The 19,135-nt window shown below is 51.7% G+C and overlaps 3 protein-coding genes and 1 non-coding gene across 4 annotated transcripts in view; 3 read left to right on the forward strand and 1 right to left on the reverse strand.

Annotated features, from left to right (window-relative positions):
* Positions 1-19,135, reverse strand: part of LOC140904241 (uncharacterized) — a 307,623-nt gene that overhangs the window by 161,115 nt on the left and 127,373 nt on the right. The gene's annotated exons all lie outside the window — the stretch shown is intronic.
* The window catches only part of LOC140904264 (uncharacterized), a 52,481-nt gene that overhangs the window by 30,527 nt on the left and 2,819 nt on the right, over positions 1-19,135 (forward strand).
* Positions 3,004-3,085, forward strand: TRNAS-GCU (transfer RNA serine (anticodon GCU)). Its single transcript has one exon. It is a non-coding gene; the product is annotated as a tRNA-Ser (tRNA).
* On the forward strand, positions 6,145-18,100 carry LOC140904257 (zinc finger protein 707-like). The gene is made up of 5 exons (XM_073326751.1): positions 6,145-6,195; positions 11,187-11,269; positions 13,052-13,178; positions 14,698-14,797; positions 18,034-18,100. Exons 2-4 carry the CDS (start codon positions 11,198-11,200, stop codon positions 14,766-14,768), a joined length of 270 nt encoding a protein of 89 aa, XP_073182852.1. The 5' UTR covers positions 6,145-6,195; positions 11,187-11,197; the 3' UTR covers positions 14,769-14,797; positions 18,034-18,100.

The following is a 19,135-nucleotide window of genomic DNA, read 5'->3' on the forward strand; positions in this document are numbered from 1 at the left end:
TAATGTCAAGGTAAAACTTGCTGATGGCCAGTTTATATCCATAAGTTCATTAATAGTGGGGGCCTGTGATAGTGTGGGGGAGGGAGAAAGACTGGAGAACTGACAGTGGGACCCAGAGAGATTCCCTGTTCCCCGACCACCCATCTCTGGGAGGAACCAATTGGAATTGCCCTTGGGAAGCTGCCGCTAATGACTCAGGTGTAAAATCATTATTCCATTGGAATCAGATTAAAGCCTCCTCACACCTAGTGTCACAGTCATTGACATAGCTCCTTCCTGGGATGTCACCGGCCACAGCAATACAATGAGCGGAACCAAATCCCTTTTCAGCACCAAGGCACACAAAGAAATCCTGGGGCTTTTCGTTCCTTAGCTTCTGGCGCCATCGTCTGGCCCTTTGGTTTCACTCATTTCTGTTAAAACCTTGGGCATTCTGCAAAGAAATGTTAATTCCTTGGGAGAGACTCGGGAGCGTTTGTGTGTTTTGTGTTGTTAAGGGTTGAAATGTTCCCTGGGTTCCTCAGTCCCAACCTGCCTCCCATTCTACTGCCCATGCAGCCCCATCCCAGCCCTCAGCCCCCGGTAGATGCCGATTCCTTCAGTCCATCTGTGCAGGGTGTGAACCCTGTCACTCCGCATTGCCTACTTCCCCTAACTCTGAGGGACTTCAGCTCCTCTCTGTTCCCAGGGATCTTCCACACCATTCCCCTGCGTACCACGGTTCAGATATTGCTGTATCATGAGTCTGACACTCACTTTAGAGGCCCCCATTAATAACCATTTTCAATATGCACTTAGAGAGTCTATTGCAGTATTTGGGTGGGGGGAAACCTGTTAAAAATATTCATAAAACTCCTTTCCCAAGAGAGTCACAGGGCTCTTGATATCCAGTGTTTCGGGCAACGAACGTCCACTGACCATGTAGCTGATTGTGGTATAAACATCTTAGATTTCCCTAGTTAGATAAGATCCCATCTTTACATAAATGTCAGGGAGCCCTGCCCTAAAATAGTGATAATCTTAGAACAGTTCATCTGCAGAATTATTACACTAAGGCATATGTGCAAAGCGTGTGCCCTACCACTGAGATACTCCCCGCCCCCCAATACAGCTAATGCCATATGGCATTCGGGGGGAGAGGGTCTCCATGCCCGATCTTGGTGGCAGAAGTGGTTCGGGGCTTCAAGAGCTTCCACATTACCCTGGGATGACCCCCATCCTGGTCCTGGGAAATGATACAAAAGAACCACCTGGCGATGGAATGGATTGAACCCACAGCCACAGGGGTGGAGCCGGGGGGGGGCATCCCCTGGCACATTAGAAAGTCAGCACCTCTGCTCTGTCTGGCAAAACGACATGCCAGCAATTTCGTTCAAAAGGTACCACTGATTGCTTTGTCTGTGCTTTAGTTTGTAATACTTCCGTTCGTCTACCTATAGTTGTCACGGTCTGGCCTTTCATTTGCTTTTGTCAACATTTAAATGAACTCCTAGGTGGTGGGTTAAGACTGGTGGGAAATATTGTTTTGTTACAAAGATTGGTCAAGGTATTGCTAAGCAGGGCTCAAGTTTCATTATAAAAACCAGGGTCCAAGAAAGAAAGAAAGAAAGAACGAACTCCCCTCCGAGACACAACCCAAACCAATGCAGTCAGAATACTCTACGTGGCCATGATGTCCATGATCTCTGCCCTCTCCCTGCGACATGTCGTCCAGGGGGCGGGTTCTGTCCTCCCTTCTCCTCCCCGCCCCTGCAAGTTCGTCGGCTTCTCTGGCCCACTCCCTGCCTGGACTCAGCTACTGGGGACAGGGGCCGAGCATGCCGGGCAGGGAGGGGTGCTTCAGATCACATGGCCATTGTCCCTGGAAGCAGGGCCTGGGTGGGGCGTGGCCCGGGGCCAAGCGAGCCGGAGCATCACCTCCCCCCCACCCCTGGCATGTTTCTGGCTCGCTGGTCCCCTTTCTCTCTGTTACTGTAAAGTGAAAGGAACAAAACTCCCAAATCCCTCCTGGTGCGGGGAGCCAGGTTTGCTGCTCATAATCTGAATTTCACAGACTTCCAAGTCTGGGACTGTCCAAGAACGGCACTTCTCCTGGGAAGGTGGATGCAGAGCAGTTCAACTGGGGATGCCCAGACCTCCAATGGGTGTGGGTTGGAAATTAATAATATTTTGAGGATCATTCGGGGGCGTAAAGGAGTGAGCAGGGTGGGGCCAGTGGGGGAAAGGGTGGAACAGAGGTGACATAGTGGATGGGGTCATGGGTGGAAGGCGTGGAAGCAGCTGCTTAGCAAGTAGGGTTCAGTTTAGGGCAGTGGTCCCCAAAATGTGGGGAATGCCTCCTAGGGGGTATAGAGGAACGTTCATGGGGGCACCTCAGGGCCCAAGCCAGCCCCCATGGAGGGCAGGGAGGGAGCACCACTCAGCCGCCAGCTCTACCCCAACCCTGCCCCCAGCCTGGGCCCCTGGCTCCTGGCCTGGTCTCAACCCCCTTATCCCTGTCCACACCCCTCTCCCCAGCAAGCCATGGCCCCGGTCCCAGCTCTGGTTCTCGACCGTGGCTGCTGAGGGGCCACAGACACAGATAAGAAGGCACAGTGTGAAAAGTTTGGGGACCACTGGTTTAGGGTGACGCCCTCAATCACTTCTAATAAAAGGTATTCCTCACCCACCTAGCCCTTCCATCAGGACGGCCTTGGTGTGTTCTGCCGCCCTTTACTCATACAGGAAGGATAATAACATTTCATTGCACTCATGTGATTTGTAACCCAGCCCCAGCCAAAACTGGTCCTTTTGGCAAAGCCGCCCCATCATGCTGTGTACCTAGGCGGAGTAAGCGGGTCTCTGCAAACACGATCTGTTCCTGAAGTCTTTCCCCCAGCTCCTCACTAGATGTGAGGGGGGAGCTCATTCAGACCCTGCTTCCACTTAATATTTAAAAACGCCTTATTGTCCCGACCTCTGCTGGCCTTCGATTTCTCCTCCTGTCCCAGCCTTGGCAGCTCAGATGAGGTGGCCGAGTGGTTAAGGCGATGGACTGCTAATCCATTGTGCTCTGCACGCGTGGGTTCGAATCCCACCCCCATCGAAGGCGTTCAGTCTTCTCTCTTCCTTCACAAGCAACCATCTCCCCCTTTGGTGCAATGACAGACCAAGTCACATTGCTTCCTGCAACCAAAAACCTTCTCAGGAACTCTGACCCCCGTGCTTTAAATCAAGTGCCTAAATTCCAGATTTCAAAAAGAATTCTCTAGTCCTGTATTTCTTAGTTTTTATCTCAAAAGGTAACATCCTCATAATCTCCCCCAAACACTCTGGGACCTCCCCAAATGATTAAACTGCCCCTTTTCTCAGCAAGGCCACGACAGTGACCCACAGCTAGAGTGTCTAGGCCAAGCTGTTCTGAAGGAGGCAAGTCAAACATTTTCTCTCCGCTTCCCTTGGCAAGGTCTGACTGGGAAAACAAAATCCCCCAAATGGAAAATTTTCTGCTGGAAAACCAATACTAGTCTGTTTGGGGACTTTGATTTGAACGGATTATTATTATTCTCTTCTGATCTCTGAATTATTTTAGTTCAGTCTTTGTCCTCCAAGTGTTGAGTTGTGGGGGAGAGAGGCCAAGTCATGATGTCTCTTCCCCTCTTTCATAGTTTCTTCCAACTTGCTAGGAAGCTGCATTGCTACATTATGAGTCAAGCAGTGTCCATTGTCTCCGGGCTATCTTGGAGAAGTCTGCATTGTATACGGTTCCTGGGAGAGTCCTTGGGAGCGTGGATACCTTGGATGGGCCAGCAGCGAGTCTGGGGTCCCGGTCCTGTCTCCCCCCATCTCCCCCCTTCCTCCCCAGGTCCCGTCTCCCCCCATCTACCCCCTTCCCCCACCAGGTCCCGTCTCCCCTCTTCCCCCATCTCCCCTCAGGTCCCGTCTCCCCCCTTCCGCCCAGTCCTGTCTCCTCCATTCCCCCCAGTCCTGTCTCCCCCCCCCATCTTCTCTCTTCCCCCCAGTCCCGTCTCCCCCTCCCATCTTCCCCCATCTCCCCAGGTCCCGTCTCCCCCCATTTCCCCCCTTCCTCCCCCCAGGTCCCGTCTCCCCTCTTCCCCCATCTCCCCTCAGGTCCCGTCTCCCCCCTTCCGCCCAGTCCTGTCTCCTCCAATTCCCCCCCAGTCCTGTCTCCCCACCATCTTCTCCCTTCCCCCCAGTCCCATCTCCCCCCCATCTCCCCCCTTCCTCCCCCCCAGGTCCCATCTCCCCCCTTCCTCCCCCCCAGGTCCCGTCTCCCCTCTTCCCCCATCTCCCCTCAGGTCCCATCTCCCCCTTCCGCCCAGTCCTGTCTCCCCCCTTCCGCCCAGTCCTGTCTCCCCCCCATCTTCTCCCTTCCCCCCAGGTCCCGTCTCCCCCTTTCCACCCAGTCCTGTCTCCCCCCTTCCGCCCAGTCCTGTCTCCCCCCCCATCTTCTCCCTTCCCCCCAGGTCCCGTCTCCCCCTTTCCACCCAGTCCTGTCTCCCCCCTTCCGCCCAGTCCTGTCTCCCCCCATCTTCTCCCTTCCCCCCAGGTCCCGTCTCCCCCCTTCCACCCAGTCCTGTCTCCCCCCTTCCGCCCAGTCCTGTCTCCCCCCTTCCGCCCAGTCCTGTCTCCCCCCCATCTTCTCCCTTCCCCCCAGTCCCATCTCCCCCCTTCCTCCCCCCCAGGTCCCGTCTCCCCCCTTCCGCCCAGTCCTGTCTCCTCCATTCCCCCCAGTCCTGTCTTCCCCCCCCATCTTCTCTCTTCCCCCCAGTCCCGTCTCCCCCTCCCATCTTCTCTTTTCCCCCCAGTCCCGTCTCCCCCTCCCATCTCCCCAGGTCCCGTCTCCCCCCCATCTCCCCAGGTCCCGTCTCCCCCCCATCTCCCCAGGTCCCGTCTCCCCCCCATCTCTTCCCTTCCTCCCCCCAGGTCCCGTCTCCCATCTTCCCCCATCTCCCCTCAGGTCCCGTCTCCCCCCTTCCGCCCAGTCCTGTCTCCTCCAATTCCCCCCCAGTCCTGTCTCCCCCCCATCTTCTCCCTTCCCCCCAGTCCCATCTCCCCCCCATCTTCCCCCTTCCTCCCCCCCAGATCCCGTCTCCCCTCTTCCCCCATCTCCCCCCAGGTCCCGTCTCCCCCCTTCCGCCCAGTCCTGTCTCCCCCCCATCTTCTCCCTTCCCCCCAGTCCCATCTCCCCCCTTCCTCCCCCCCAGGTCCCGACTCCCCCCTTCCGCCCAGTCCCATCTCTCTGCTTCCTTCCCCTAGTCCCGCTCCCGTCTCCCCCCCCGTCCCCTCCCTTCCCCCCGTCCTGTCTCCCCCCATCAGCCCCCCCACTGTAACCCCCACAGGACCCCTACACAGCCACACAGTGCCCCCCACTGCACCCCCACCCCCCACTGCACCCCCCCACTCTAACGCCATATGCCCCCCACAGCGACCCCCCCACTGTAACCCCCACAGGACCCCTACACAGCCACACAGTGCCCCCCACTGCACCCCCCCACCCCCCACTGCACCCCCCCACTCTAACGCCATATGCCCCCCACAGCGACCCCCCCACTGTAACCCCCACAGGACCCCTACACAGCCACACAGTGCCCCCCACTGCACCCCCACACCCCCCACTGCACCCCCCCACTCTAACCCCATATGCCCCCCACAGCGACCCCCCCACTGTAACCCCCACAGGACCCCTACACAGCCACACAGTGCCCCCCACTGCACCCCCACACCCCCCACTGCACCCCCCCACTCTAACCCCATATGCCCCCCACAGCGACCCCCCACTGCACCCCCCTACACCGCGCCACCTCACACCAGCCCCACGGTCACCCCCCTTCCCCCATCTCCCTCCGATCCCGTCCCCCCATCTCCCCCCCCGCCGGCCTCTTCGTCTCCCCCCATCTGCCCCCCCCCGGGCTGGGGGGGCTCCGAGCTCGCTCCCTGCAGGCTCCGGCCCAGGGGCTGCCCCTCCCCCCCCGGGCAGGGCGGGGTTAATGCCCGGCCCCCCCCAGCGCAGACCCCGCGGGGGGAGCCGGGATACCGGGGCGGGGCGGGGGGGGAAGGGGGCGGGGCTGTGGAGAACCCCGCCCCCAACGGAGCGGGGGGGGCAGCGCCGCCTCGCAGCCCCGCCCTGCAACCGCCCTAACGGCCAGAACCGTCACGTGGCCGCACTTCCGGGGCCCGCGCGGGGCCGAGCCGGTAAGAGCCGGGCGGGGTGGGGGCGGGGCGGGGGCGGGGCGCCCGGCCTGGGTCCGAGCCGCACCTCGGGGGGGGGGAACTGGGCCGAGACCCCCCCGCCGGGCCGGGGCCAGGCCGGAAGCGGGGGCGGGGCCTGCGCTGGTTGGTCCCGGTTCGGCCTCCGTAGTGGGCGGGGGGGGGGGGTTGACGTGTCTCTGGGCGGCCACCCCCGGGGAGAAGCGCGTGTGACTGAGTGTGTCTGTGTGTGAGTGTGTCTGAGTGTGAGAGCGTGTGTGACTGAGTGTGTCTGTGTGTGAGTGTGTCTGAGTGTGAGAGCGCGTGTGACTGAGTGTGTCTGTGTGTGAGTGTGTCTGAGTGTGAGAGCGTGTGTGACTGAGTGTGTCTGTGTGTGAGTGTGTCTGAGTGTGAGAGCGCGTGTGACTGAGTGTGTCTGTGTGTGAGTGTTTGTGTCTCTGTGCGTCTCTCTGAGTGTCTGTGTCTGAGTGTGACAGCACGTGACTGAGTGTGAGTGTGTCTGAGTGTGAGAGCGCATGTGAGTGTGTGTGTGTCTGTCTCTGTGCGTCTCTCTGAGTGTGAGTGTGTCTGTCAGTGTTTCTCTGAGTGTGAGTGTGTCTGTCAGTGTCTCTGTGCGTCTGAGTGTGAGTGTGTCTGAGTGTGAGAGCGCGTGTGACTGTGTGTCTCTGTGTGAGTGTGTGAGTGTCTGTGTCTCTGTGCGTCTCTCTGAGTGTGTCTGTGTGTGTGTGTCTGAGTGTGAGAGCGTGTGACTGAGTGTGTCTGTGTGTGAGTGTGTGTTTGTGCGTCTCTCTGAGTGTCTGAGTGTGAGAGCGCGTGTGACTGAGTGTGTCTGTGTGTGAGTGTGAGTGTGACAGCGCGTGACTGAGTGTGTCTGTGTGTGAGTGTGTCTGAGTGTGAGAGCGTGTGTGACTGAGTGTGTCTGTGTGTGAGTGTCTGTGTCTCTGTGCGTCTCTCTGAGTGTCTGTGTCTGAGTGTGACAGCACGTGACTGAGTGTGTCTGTGTGTGAGTGTGTCTGAGTGTGAGAGCGCATGTGAGTGTGTGTGTGTCTGTCTCTGTGCGTCTCTCTGAGTGTGAGTGTGTCTGTCAGTGTCTCTCTGAGTGTGAGTGTGTCTGTCAGTGTCTCTGTGCGTCTGAGTGTGAGTGTGTCTGAGTGTGAGAGCGCGTGTGACTGTGTGTCTCTGTGTGAGTGTGTGAGTGTCTGTGTCTCTGTGCGTCTCTCTGAGTGTGTCTGTGTGTGTGTCTGAGTGTGAGAGCGCGTGTGACTGAGTGTGTCTGTGTGTGAGTGTGTGTTTGTGCGTCTCTCTGAGTGTCTGAGTGTGAGAGCGCGTGTGACTGAGTGTGTCTGTGTGTGAGTGTGAGTGTGACAGCGCGTGACTGAGTGTGTCTGTGTGTGAGTGTGTCTGAGTGTGAGAGCGTGTGTGACTGAGTGTGTCTGTGTGTGAGTGTCTGTCTCTGTGAGTCTCTGAGTGTGAGTGTGTCTGAGTGTGAGAGCGTGTGTGACTGAGTGTGTCTGTGTGTGAGTGTCTGTGTCTCTGTGAGTCTCTGAGTGTGAGTGTGTCTGAGTGTGAGAGCGTGTCTGAGTGTGTCTGAGTGTCTGTGTCTCTGTGCGTCTCTCTGAGTGTCTGTGTCTGAGTGTGACAGCACGTGACTGAGTGTGTCTGTGTGTGAGTGTGTCTGAGTGTGAGAACGCATGTGAGTGTGTGTGTGTCTGTCTCTGCGTCTCTGAGTGTGAGTGTGACTGAGAGTGTCTCTGTGAGTGTGTGAGTGTCTGTCAGTGTCTCTGTGCGTCTGAGTGTGAGTGTGTCTGAGTGTGAGAGCGCGTGTGACTGTGTGTCTCTGTGTGAGTGTCTGTGTCTCTGTGCGTCTCTCTGAGTCTGCCTGTGTGGGAGTGTGTTTCTGTGCGTGTCTCTGAGTGTGTGCGTGTGTCTCCGACGGTCTCTGAGTGTGAGTGTCTCTGAGTCTCTGGGTGTTGTTATTACAGTAAACGTGACATCTTATTAACGTTATGCAGACAAAACTGCACAGGATCGTTTCAGGGGACGGGGTGTGTGTGTGTGTGTGTGTGTGTGTGTGTGTGTGTTGCACCTGCCCATCCCCCGCTGCTGCCTCTTCCCTGGTCCAGGGACCTTCCCCCTCCCCAGCCCCCTTCAAACTGCCCCTGCAGCCTCTGTGAAGGGGGGGGCCTGTCACTTTCTATATAGGTGTTGAACAGTCCCATAAAATTGCTTCAAACTGACCCCCTTTTCCCCTCCCCTCCTTCCGTAGGCTCATAGAAGATCAGGGTTGGAAGGGACCTCAGGAGGTCATCTAGTCCAACCCCCTGCTCAAAGCAGGACCAATCCCAACTAAATCATCCCAGCCAGGGCTTTGTCAAGCCGGGCCTTAAAAACCTCTAAGGAAGGAGATTCCACCACCTCCCTAGGAAACCCATTCCAGTGTTTCACCACCCTCTTAGTGAAATAGTGTTTCCTAATATCCAACCTAAACCTCCCCCACTGCAACTTGAGACCATTACTCCTCGTAATGTCATCTGCTACCATTGAGAACAGTCTAGAGCCATCCTCTTTGGAACCCCCTTTCAGGTAGTTGAAAGCAGCTATCAAATCCCCCCTCATTCTTCTCTTCTGCAGGCTAAACAATCCCAGCTCCCTCAGCCTCTCCTCATAACTCATGTGTTCCAGTCCCCTAATCATTTTTGTTGCCCTTCGCTGGACTCTCTCCAATTTATCCACATCCTTCTTGAAGTGTGGGGCCCAAAACTGGACACAGTACTCCAGATGAGGCCTCCCCAATGTCGAATAGAGGGGAACGATCACGTCCCTCGATCTGCTCGCTATGCCCCTACTTATACATCCCAAAATGCCATTGGCCTTCTTGGCAACAAGGGCACACTGCTGACTCATATCCAGCTTCTCGTCCACTGTCACCCCTAGGTCCTTTTCCACAGAACTGCTGCCGAGCCATTCGGTCCCTAGTCTGTAGCTGTGCATTGGGTTCTTCCGTCCTAAGTGCAGGACCCTGCACTTGTCCTTATTGAACCTCATCAGATTCCTTTTGGCCCAATCTTCCAATTGGTCTAGGTCCCTCTGTATCCTATCCCTCCCCTCCAGCGTATCTACCTCTCCTCCCAGTTTAGCTCTTCCAGAGCTGAGCTACCTTGGCCCTGGGGCCACCCACACAGACCTTAGGGGTGAGCAGCTCTGGAGAGAGAGAGAGGAGACCCCAGTGAGTGGGCAGCTGGGTAAATAGACTAAAGTTGGGAGGAGAAACATTGACGTGTCCAAGGTCACCCAGGCTGTCCGTGACAGCTAGAAATAGAATTTATACTAGTGCAGTCTGATTGGCACGGGTGCACCATGTCCCAGTTTGAAGGCTTGCGGCGGGAGGATGAAAACAGTGACCTCATGGAGACCTGGGGCCGGCTGAACAGTGCAGCTGGTAATGGAGAGGTACGAGCCAGGAGCACAGCCCCACAGGACTGGACACTGACTTCTCCTGACTCATGACACACCCCCCCAGCTGTGTGCAGGGACTGCAGCTGAGCTGCTCTGCCAAGACAGCCTATGCATCCCTGGACAAACCACCTCTTCCTGCAGCCTAATACAGTGGGGTCTCAAAAAGAAAAGGAGGACTTGTGGCACCTTAGAGACTAACCAATTTATTTGAGTATAAGCTTTCGTGAGCTACAGCTCACTTCATCGGATGCAAATAAATTGGTTAGTCTCTAAGGTGCCACAAGTACTCCTTTTCTTTTTGCGAACACAGACTAACACGGCTGTTACTCTGAAACAGTTGGGTCTGGGGACTTTCCAAGCTGTGTGTGAGGGGGCTTTGGAGTTACTGGGGTCTGTTCCTGGCTCTGTCACTGACCCGCTTGGTGACCTTGGGGAAGTCCCAGCCCCTCTCTGTTTTCCTCCTACCCATTGTCTACTTGGATTGTGATCTCTTTGGGACAAGGACTGTCCCTCTCTGTCTGTGCAGTGCCCAGTACAATGGGGGTGCTGATCTCAGTCAGGTTCTCTACCATGTGCAGCATGATGGGGCCCTGATCGCCGTCAGTGTGTGTGCAACACAAGGCACACTTTATGGACTCACAGGCTTTAAGGCCAGAAGGGACCATCATGGTCCTCTAGTCTGACCTCCTGCACATCGCAGGCCACAGAACCTCACTCATCCACTCCTGTAATAGACCCATAACCTCTTGCTGAGTCTTCTCTTCTCCAGACTAAAAAACACAATTATTTCAATCTTCCCTCATAGGTCATGTTTTCTTGACCTTTAATAATTTTTATTGCTATTCTCTGGACTTTCTACAATTCTTCCACATCTTTCCTGAAATGTGGCACCCAGAACTGGACACACTACTCCAGTTGAGGCCTAATCAGCACAGAGTAGAGCAGAAGAATTACTTCTCGTGTCTTGTTTACAATACTCCTGCTAATACAACCCAGAATGATACTTGCTTTTTTTGGAACAGTGTAACACTGTTGACTTATATTTAGCTTGTGATTCTCTATGACCCTCAGATCCCTTTCCGCAGTACTCTTTCTTAAGCAGTCATACAAAATGGGAAATGTGTGCAACTGATTGTTCCTTCCTAAATGGAGTACTTTGCATTTGTCCTTATTGAATTTCATCCTATTTACTTCAGACCATTTCTCCAGTTTGTCCAGAAAGTTTTGAATTTTAATTCTATCCTCCAAAGCACTTGCAACTCCTCCCACCTTGGTATGCTCCACAAACTTGATAAGTGTAACAGAGAGACTCTGCTACTGGGAGGGTTTCACCATGTCTCAGAGGTTACACCCTGGTGGGAGGGGGCTAGGCCTGTACTGGAATAAGGTCACTCTGTGCTTCACAGTGTGGCAGAACCTAGAATGTCCATTAGCAGGGAATAATCCTGGGGGGAATCGGCATGCAGAATGGACAAAAACCCCATCTGATTTCTCTCACGTTGCTCTTCTCGCCCTGGCAGGCTACAGAATAATGTCCACATTTCACTCCAGATCATCCCCTCCTCCCAGGGGGAAGGAAATGGCTGCAATGGAGCTGGCTCAGGTAAGGGATTATCAGGGAGCTGGTGGTGGGTTCTGCTTGGAGGGAGAGAAGCAGTAAATACAAAGGAGGGTGGGAGCTGCTAGAGGTCGTGGGAGGCAGGAACTATCTAAGATGGAGAAAGGGAGGGGACAGGATGTGACAAACCTGCTGAGACTTGTGTAATGTAGGGTGTGATGGGTTGTCACCCCAAGGTGTAGTCTGGGGGGCTTCTGGGAACCACTGTGCCCTCTAACCCTCAAGCTGGGCTGGTCCTTCTCACACTGCTTTGCTGGAGATTCAGGCAGACTCTACAAGCCCTGTTATCACCCAACATGACAGCAGGTGGCGCCATGCATCCAACTAAGTTACCTGAGTGCTTTACCTAAGTCACTGAAGGACAGATAGAAAACAATGGCCAATTTCCCAGCGATAAGTGTTAGCAAACAGATCAAAGTAGATTACTTAGCAAATAACCAAAAAGTCAAACTAAGCCTAACATACTAGATGGATAGAATTTGAATTAGCAATTTCTCACCCTGACTGATGATAGAAGTAGTCCACCAAGTTTCCATACACAAGCCTGAAATCCCTTTACTCTGGGACCAACACTTCCCCCAGTTCAGTCTTTGTTCCTCAGGTGCTTCCAGGAGTTCTCTTGTGTGGGGAATGAGGCCAAGAGATGATGTCACACCCCAGCTTAGGTTCCAAACTCACGTCCCAGTTCAGTTCGTGGAAAAATACAGGTACCAAAATGGAGTTCAGTTTTATGTGGTCTGGTCACATGCCCTAGCATGCCCTGATGAGTCATAGTAGCCATGACTCATAGGCCGGCTGAAACATTCACAGGAAGGCTAAGCTCTTCCTTGGTCCATTGTTTTTGTTGATGAGCCATCAGCACTGTCTGGCTTCTTCATTGTTGTACCTGAAAGGCTAGTTGTGGGTGTTACCCAGAGTAACCACATTTGAAATACAGATACATAGTCAATATCCATAACTTCAGATACAAACATGATCCATGCACACAGGTAGGATAATCATATTCAGCAAATCATAACTTTTCCAATGACACCGCACGTGATGCATCTTGCATGAAATGCCTCATAATTATGTCCTAATCATATTATAATCGTACCACTATGCTGAATGTGGGGTGTAGTTTCAGATAGGGCCTAATTTCAGGGCACAGGAGTTGGGAATGGAAAAGGAAATAACGCTCCAGTCAGGGCTGGGAAAACTTCCCAGATTCTCAGTGCTGGAGCCTGAATTTACTGACACTTCATTAGTTACCACCACCCCCAATCTTTGTGGCATTTCTATCTAGTAATTTACCACTACCATTGTTAGGATTAATTTTGTACTTAATATATTTTTTAAAACTTCGTTCTCATTTTCATTGATTGATCATTGATTTCTGATAGCTTCCCTTACCAATTTTCTACAATTCTGACCTTCTAACTTACATTCTTTAGTATTGACTTTCCCTTTCTTCCATGTATTTTATTTGGAGAGTGTTGGGATTCCTACCAGGGAGCCACCAGCAGGGTCCAGAGACAGCACCATCTCATTTTTCAAGCTCTGGGTAGTAGGTATGTGATAAAAGTGAAGACCCGGCCTCCATCTGTCAGCTGGGAGACACAAAGGTTCTCTCTTTCTGATGCCTTCTGGCTGCTCTAAGCAAGGTGCGGTGGGACTCGGTTAACATGTGCCTCCTGGAGCTTCCATTTACCTGGTGCTGCTATTCCCTGAATAGTGGGGCTGTGAGTGGGGCAGCAGGTCCTGAGTGTTGGACTCTTGCTCTTTCAGGGGCTGATGACTTTCGAGGAAGTGGCTGTGTATTTCACCAGGGAAGAGGGGGCTCTGCTGGACCCCACTCAGAGAGCCCTCTACAGGGATGTCATGCAGGAGAACTATGAGACGGTGGTCTTTCTGGGTAAGGAGTCCTGTCCCCTTCCTTATTAGAAGCTGTGGGGTCTCTAAAGAACCTGAGTAGTAATAACTTTATACCTTTATTCATCATACAAGTTTTGACAAGTTTCCTTGCCCCCCTTTTTTTGCCTTCTCTACCACCCACTAGTGTATAATTTTTGGACATGTGCCATCCTTATTGGCTACATTAATAACTGTAGCTTTCTTGCCTTTTCCTCATTTTAAGAGGAAAATACGCTGCCTGTAGAATTCTAAATTGAGTAAATAGGTGTATGACTAATGCATGGCTTGTGTGAGAGTCAGATGAGCTCCTCTTTTGATAGGAGAGCGTATAATGTTGCCGTTCAGGACCCCACAGGTGAAGGGAGAACAGAGCCATGGGAGGGGAGGAGATGGGGGGAGTAAATAATTCTGGGGTGCCAGGACATGGGGAAGGTGTGTGCAGGGTTAGGGCTAAGAAGCAGCAGGGAGGGATGAGATAGTGAGAGATGAGGAGGGAACACAAGAAGTTCCCAAGGTGCCGGGAGGTGGTGCCAGCTGAGAGTAATGGGACGAAGGGGAGGGGAGTGTGGAGGAAGGACACCCAGGCAGTGGGCTGGGTGGGTCAGCGGGAGAGAGGAGAGGTTTGGGGATCTAGAGCTGTGGGGGATCCAGACCTTTAACCCCGAATCACTACCCAAGTCTTGTTGCTTTAGAGCCTACACTCCAGTTTTATTTCTGTTCAGTTTCACTTCATTCTACATTTTTTTCCCCCAAATACTATTATTTTAACTCTTGACCTCCCTCCCCATATAACCTCCCCGTCTCTATACACAGCCTCCCTGGCCATCGATCCTCAGTCCTTGCTGCATTCCTCCCTCCCATAGTAGGGCCGCTACCCAGGCACAAATGGGCACTTTGTTGATGATGTCACAGGATGGTAGTGTAGCCTGAACCATTTTTACAACTATAAGGTTACGTATTGGGGTACAACTTGCCCTTGTCCATGGCTACTCAAAATTAATGGAGGAGATGACATAGGGTGAAACACACAGAAACTTGATTTAATACAGACAGTTAGAATTGATATCATAGGCAAAAATCAGTACATATAATGATTAGACTAAGATAAGAATAGTAAAGAGGGTCTTCCACTGTGCATACTTACCTGTTATGGACACCACTGGAAACCAAAATCGAGGGCAAGGGAGACCATCAGAAGGGAGGCCCTGCTTCAATTTACACTGTCTCGGGGACCTGACAAAATGAAAAAATGGTTACTAGGAGAGGTATTTTATCTGCTTTCTTATGGTAATAGGATGGCTATATACCATATCTGCTCCTTTACTCTGATTACAATAATGTCAATAGCTGCCCCAACCCATATGTGGCCTTTGGGAAATCCATAATTAAGCATCAGGCATTAATACTTATGATTTACATCACTTATTTCTTAATAATTCCAATATATGAATGATGTCCAACTGCTGAGATACTGCATAGCAACCTAATTGCTAAAGCCGCCCCAAACTTCCTTCTTTCAGAATCCTGTGGCGTATTGGACCTGTTTGTGGTTACTCGTTTGTTTCTCAAAATGAGGGTGCAAAATATCTGACCTGGGGTTCTCTCCTTAGACCTGTTCAGGTAAATCCCAGACTTCAGCATAACTACTCCCACAAAGCCTCAACCTAATATAAGGCCCTTACCTGTAGCAACCTTAGGTTATGTCTACACTACTGCGGTAAGTCGACCTATGCTGCGCAACTCTAGCTACGTGAATAATGTAGCTGGAGTCGACGTACCTTAGGTCGAGTTACTGCAGGGTCTACTTACCTTACTCTTCTCGTCAGAGTAGAGTACAGGGGTCGACGGGAGAGCGATCTGCAGTCATTTTGGCGGGGCTTTACTAGACCCGCTACATCGACCACCGGTGGATCGATCTCAGAGCTTTGATCCTGGCTATAGTGTAGTCCCTGACCTTAATAGCCCATTTATTTATGTTCACCTCCTTCCCCCTCCGCACATGTTCCAAGCTAATAAGCAATACTCTGATCATGACATTTTACCTGTAGTGAGTATAAAATTGCCCACAAGACATGGTGGTCATAGATCATAAAATTAGGTCGGGGTCAATAGGAGTGAGAGTTTGGAGAGAGTCTTGTCCCCCCCTCTCCCCATCTGCAGCAGCCACAAGCTGTCTTCCCTCCAGGCTCCTTGGATCTTTGAGCCTGGCCCTCCTGAGTTTGCGTGGCCCAGTTCTTGTTTCTTACATTCTCCTTTTCTGGAAGAATTAGTGGCTGTTGCTCCCAAAATTTAGTGTTTAATTCCCCAGCCTACTCCACACACTGGGGGAGTTTAACTCTCCCTCCCATTATACCTGAGTCAGTAGGTTTCCTAATTCCCAAAAATGTGCTTTTGTGATGTCACGGTTCTGGGGTAGCTAAGCTTTTGACCTGGCTCCATGGGCGGCTCAAGGAATGCCCTCTCGGGTATCAGGCCTCTAGCCAGCCCCTCTCTATGGATAGGGACCCACATGCCTCTCCTTTTTGACCAGAATTTGAGGATTGCAGCTTGTCCTTCACTGTGTTCACTGGACTGACCTCCAGTTCCTGTGCTTTGCTTTCTCTCCCAGGGCTGTGAGCTCTGTGTGTGTGTGTGTCATAGAGGTGGGAATTTTGGTGATACATGTATGATGCCAATAGACAACTCAGTTCCCCTCTGTGATTGGTATTGCTTTGATTATAAAGAGCAGGAGACATGAGGTATTTTGTCACGTAGCTGAGATGCAGTGATATGAATGGGTCATTAAGGACTGGCTGGGACCAACCCACATCAATGGAATACCCGACAGAGACAAGGGAATAATTGTCACCTGTCCATGGAAGGATATTTGCTTGGCTAAGTGAAGCATACATGGACTCGTTATGTTTTTGGGAGCAGGAGGAACTGGGATCGCAGACACAGGGAGCCCTGCCGGAGCGAAGACAAATGGACAGGCACAGTGAAAGGAAACCAAACTGTTTTCTACAGCAGCATGGCTCAAGGGCATTGGCCAGCATGGACTATATTGTTTTCTTCACTTCTCTGTCCTAATCTAAGGTCTTTCCAATGCTGTGTTTTGGTTGACTAGTAAACCCCGCTGTGTTTTAAAAGTCTGCCCAGTGTCACAGCAAAAACTTGCTCTGTGCATTGACTGAGGAACAGTCTCTGAAGAGGAGTGTCGTTCAGCTGGACCTGCTGGGCAGAGCTCACAGGTTGGAATAGGAGTGTTGAAGCCAGAGGCTCAGTCTCTGGTGTTGAAGCTCCATGGCCCATCCTTGTGGAAGAGTGGGACCCCTTGGGAGTTTTGTGCACTCAAGAGGCACCTTCCAAGGACTGTTTAAAAGCCTGGGCATTGCACAGATCCTATGGATCCATGACAGTGTGCCCGTGTGCCTGATGGGGAAAAGATATAAAAGAATAAAAGGATCTAAAAGTGTATTTACCATCGCCCCCTCATCAGTCCTCATGGGAATGCCTGATCTGTTCCAAAGTGTATTAAAACCTTCCTTAAAGGCTTACCTCTTGGTTATCAGGTCATGTCAGTTTTGTTAGAGGGCTTTCCCTTCACCCTCCCACTTCCCTGGTTCTTGTCACGCAGACAGAAAGCAGCAAAAGACCAGAAGTCCGAAGCACAGATAATACAATGTTTATTGGGGTTAGTTTCCAAGCAAGCATATTCCAAAGCCCTTCACACCAGTCAGGCTTATCTCTATACGCCGATAGAGACTGTTCCCCAGTGTTCCATTCCTTCTCTGACGCCACCGAGCATTTTCCCTGTGTCCCCCTTCCCAGCTCTGATGCCGCAGAGCCTGCCTGTGTCCCCGTTCCCTGTTCCCATTTTCCCCCGCCCCTTATCAAACATGATTCCAATTTCCCCTCCCCGTCCTGTTTGACTCAGTTTATATAGTAATATTCTCAGCTATACCTTAACCAATCATTGTACTGAAATTTAACTAACCAATCCTAACATATTGTAACATAATTCTCTAACCAATTATATCCCACTACTCTAATTAACTTACACCTCGCAAAATTAATTATACAGCAGACGGAAACAATTAGAGAACCAGACTGATTAACAACAGAAAAGTGGGGGCCATAAAAATAAAACATAAAGAAATGAGGGTTCCACAAGCATTGATAAGTGATTTCTTGCCAGACAGGATGCGATCAAACTAAGTTTTCTTTAACCATCTTAAGATCTGTTTCTTCATCTGATAGTGATGGGCACTATCCAGACAGGATTGTCTCCCCATACCAGCTTATTTCAATGTGACTGGTTTGGCATGTGAGGATGTGACCCTACGCTTCCCAGTTTCTGGCTGCCCCTGCTGCTGAGCCAGAGGCCTTAGCCTAAGAACAAGGCCTCAGACTATCCTAGTGAGAGAAGGCCCATACGCAGGGTGACTGTGATTTTGATTCTTTGTTTTTATACCCCTGTAAGTAGCTAAGTGATAAAAATACACCTACATTCTTAAAGTGTAGGCTTTACAGGCAGGCCTGAATATCTATATTCTAACTGTGGGTTCTACCCCTTCCCCCATTCTGTGTCTGTCTTGTCTATTTAGATTGTAAATTCTTCCAGGAATAGGCCATCTACTATTCTCTGTTTGTACTTTTCCTAGTATAATGGGGACCCACTGTTAGTTGGTCCTTAGGCACTAAGGTAATGAAAATGATTTATAATAATAATTACTTTCCTGCCACTTTGAGCCAAGGAACGTGGCCTTGGGATGTTACTGCTTAAAAATGATCTGGGGTTAAAACCATGGAATATTCTTTGTGACAAGTATCTGACAAATTCCACTGACCTCCCTTGTTTTCTTTGTCTGGAGTAGGGTTTCCAGTTTCCAAACCTGATGTGATCTCGCAGCTAGAACGAGGGGAAGAGCCATGGGTCCCAGACCTCTGGGGCTCTGAGAAAGAAGTGCTCCCAAGAGCTGCCTGTGCAGGTGAGGAATTGTGATCAATGGCTCCATGTCTAGTTGGCAGCCGGTATCAAGTGGAGTGCCCCAGGGGTCGGTCCTGGAGCTGGTTTTGTTCAATATCTTCATAAATGATCTGGAGGATGGTATGGTTTGCACCCTCAGCAAGTTTGCAGAGGACACTAAATTGGGAGGAGTGGTAGATACGCTGGAGGGTAGGGATAGGATACAGAGGGACCTAGACAAATTGGAGGATTGGGCCAAAAGAAATCTGATGCGGTTCAACAAGGACAAGTGCAGAGTCCTGCACTTAGGACGGAAGAATCCAATGCACCGCTACAGACTAGGGACCGAATGGCTCGGCAGCAGTGCGGCAGAAAAGGACCAAGGGGTTACAGTGGACAAGAAGTTGGATATGAGTCAACAGTGTGCCCTTGTTGCCAAGAAGGCCAATGGCATTTTGGGATGTATAAGTAGGGGCATTGCCAGCAGATCGAGGGACATGATCGTTCCCCTCTATTCGACATTGGTGAGGCCTCATCTGGAGTACTGTGTCCAGTTTTGGGAACCCACACTACAAGAAGGATGTGGAAAAATTGGAAAGAGTCCAGTGGAGGGCAACAAAAATGATTAGGGGACTGGAACACATGACTTACGAGGAGAGGCTGAGGGAACTGGGGATGTTTAGTCTTCAGAAGAGAAGAATGAGGGGGGATTTGCTAGCTGCTTTCAACTACCTGAAAGGGGGTTCCAAAGAGGATGGATCTAGACTGTTCTCAGTGGTAGCAGATGACAGGACAAGGAGCAATGGTCTCAAGTTGCAGTGGGGGAGGTCTAGGTTGGATATTAGGAAAAACTTTTTCACTATGAGGGTGGTAAAACACTGGAATGTGTTACCTAGGAAGGTGGTGGAATCTCCTTCCCTAGAAGTTTTTAAGGTCAGGCTTGACAAAGCCCTGGCTGGGATGATTTTGTCAGGGATCGGTCCTGCTTTGAGCCGTGGGTTGGACTAGAT

The sequence above is a fragment of the Lepidochelys kempii genome, chromosome 28, assembly GCF_965140265.1.
Source record: "Lepidochelys kempii isolate rLepKem1 chromosome 28, rLepKem1.hap2, whole genome shotgun sequence".
Classification (NCBI taxonomy): Eukaryota; Metazoa; Chordata; order Testudines; family Cheloniidae; genus Lepidochelys; species Lepidochelys kempii.

Bases quoted from the DNA above. Each gene is read 5' to 3' on its own strand.
- LOC140904257 (XM_073326751.1), top strand. From the start codon at position 11,198: ATGTCCACATTTCACTCCAGATCATCCCCTCCTCCCAGGGGGAAGGAA. The intron at 11,270-13,051 runs GTAAGGGATTAT...TTGCTCTTTCAG, and splicing joins CTGCAATGGAGCTGGCTCAG to GGGCTGATGACTTTCGAGGA. The intron at 13,179-14,697 runs GTAAGGAGTCCT...TCCTTCTTTCAG, and splicing joins TGAGACGGTGGTCTTTCTGG to AATCCTGTGGCGTATTGGAC.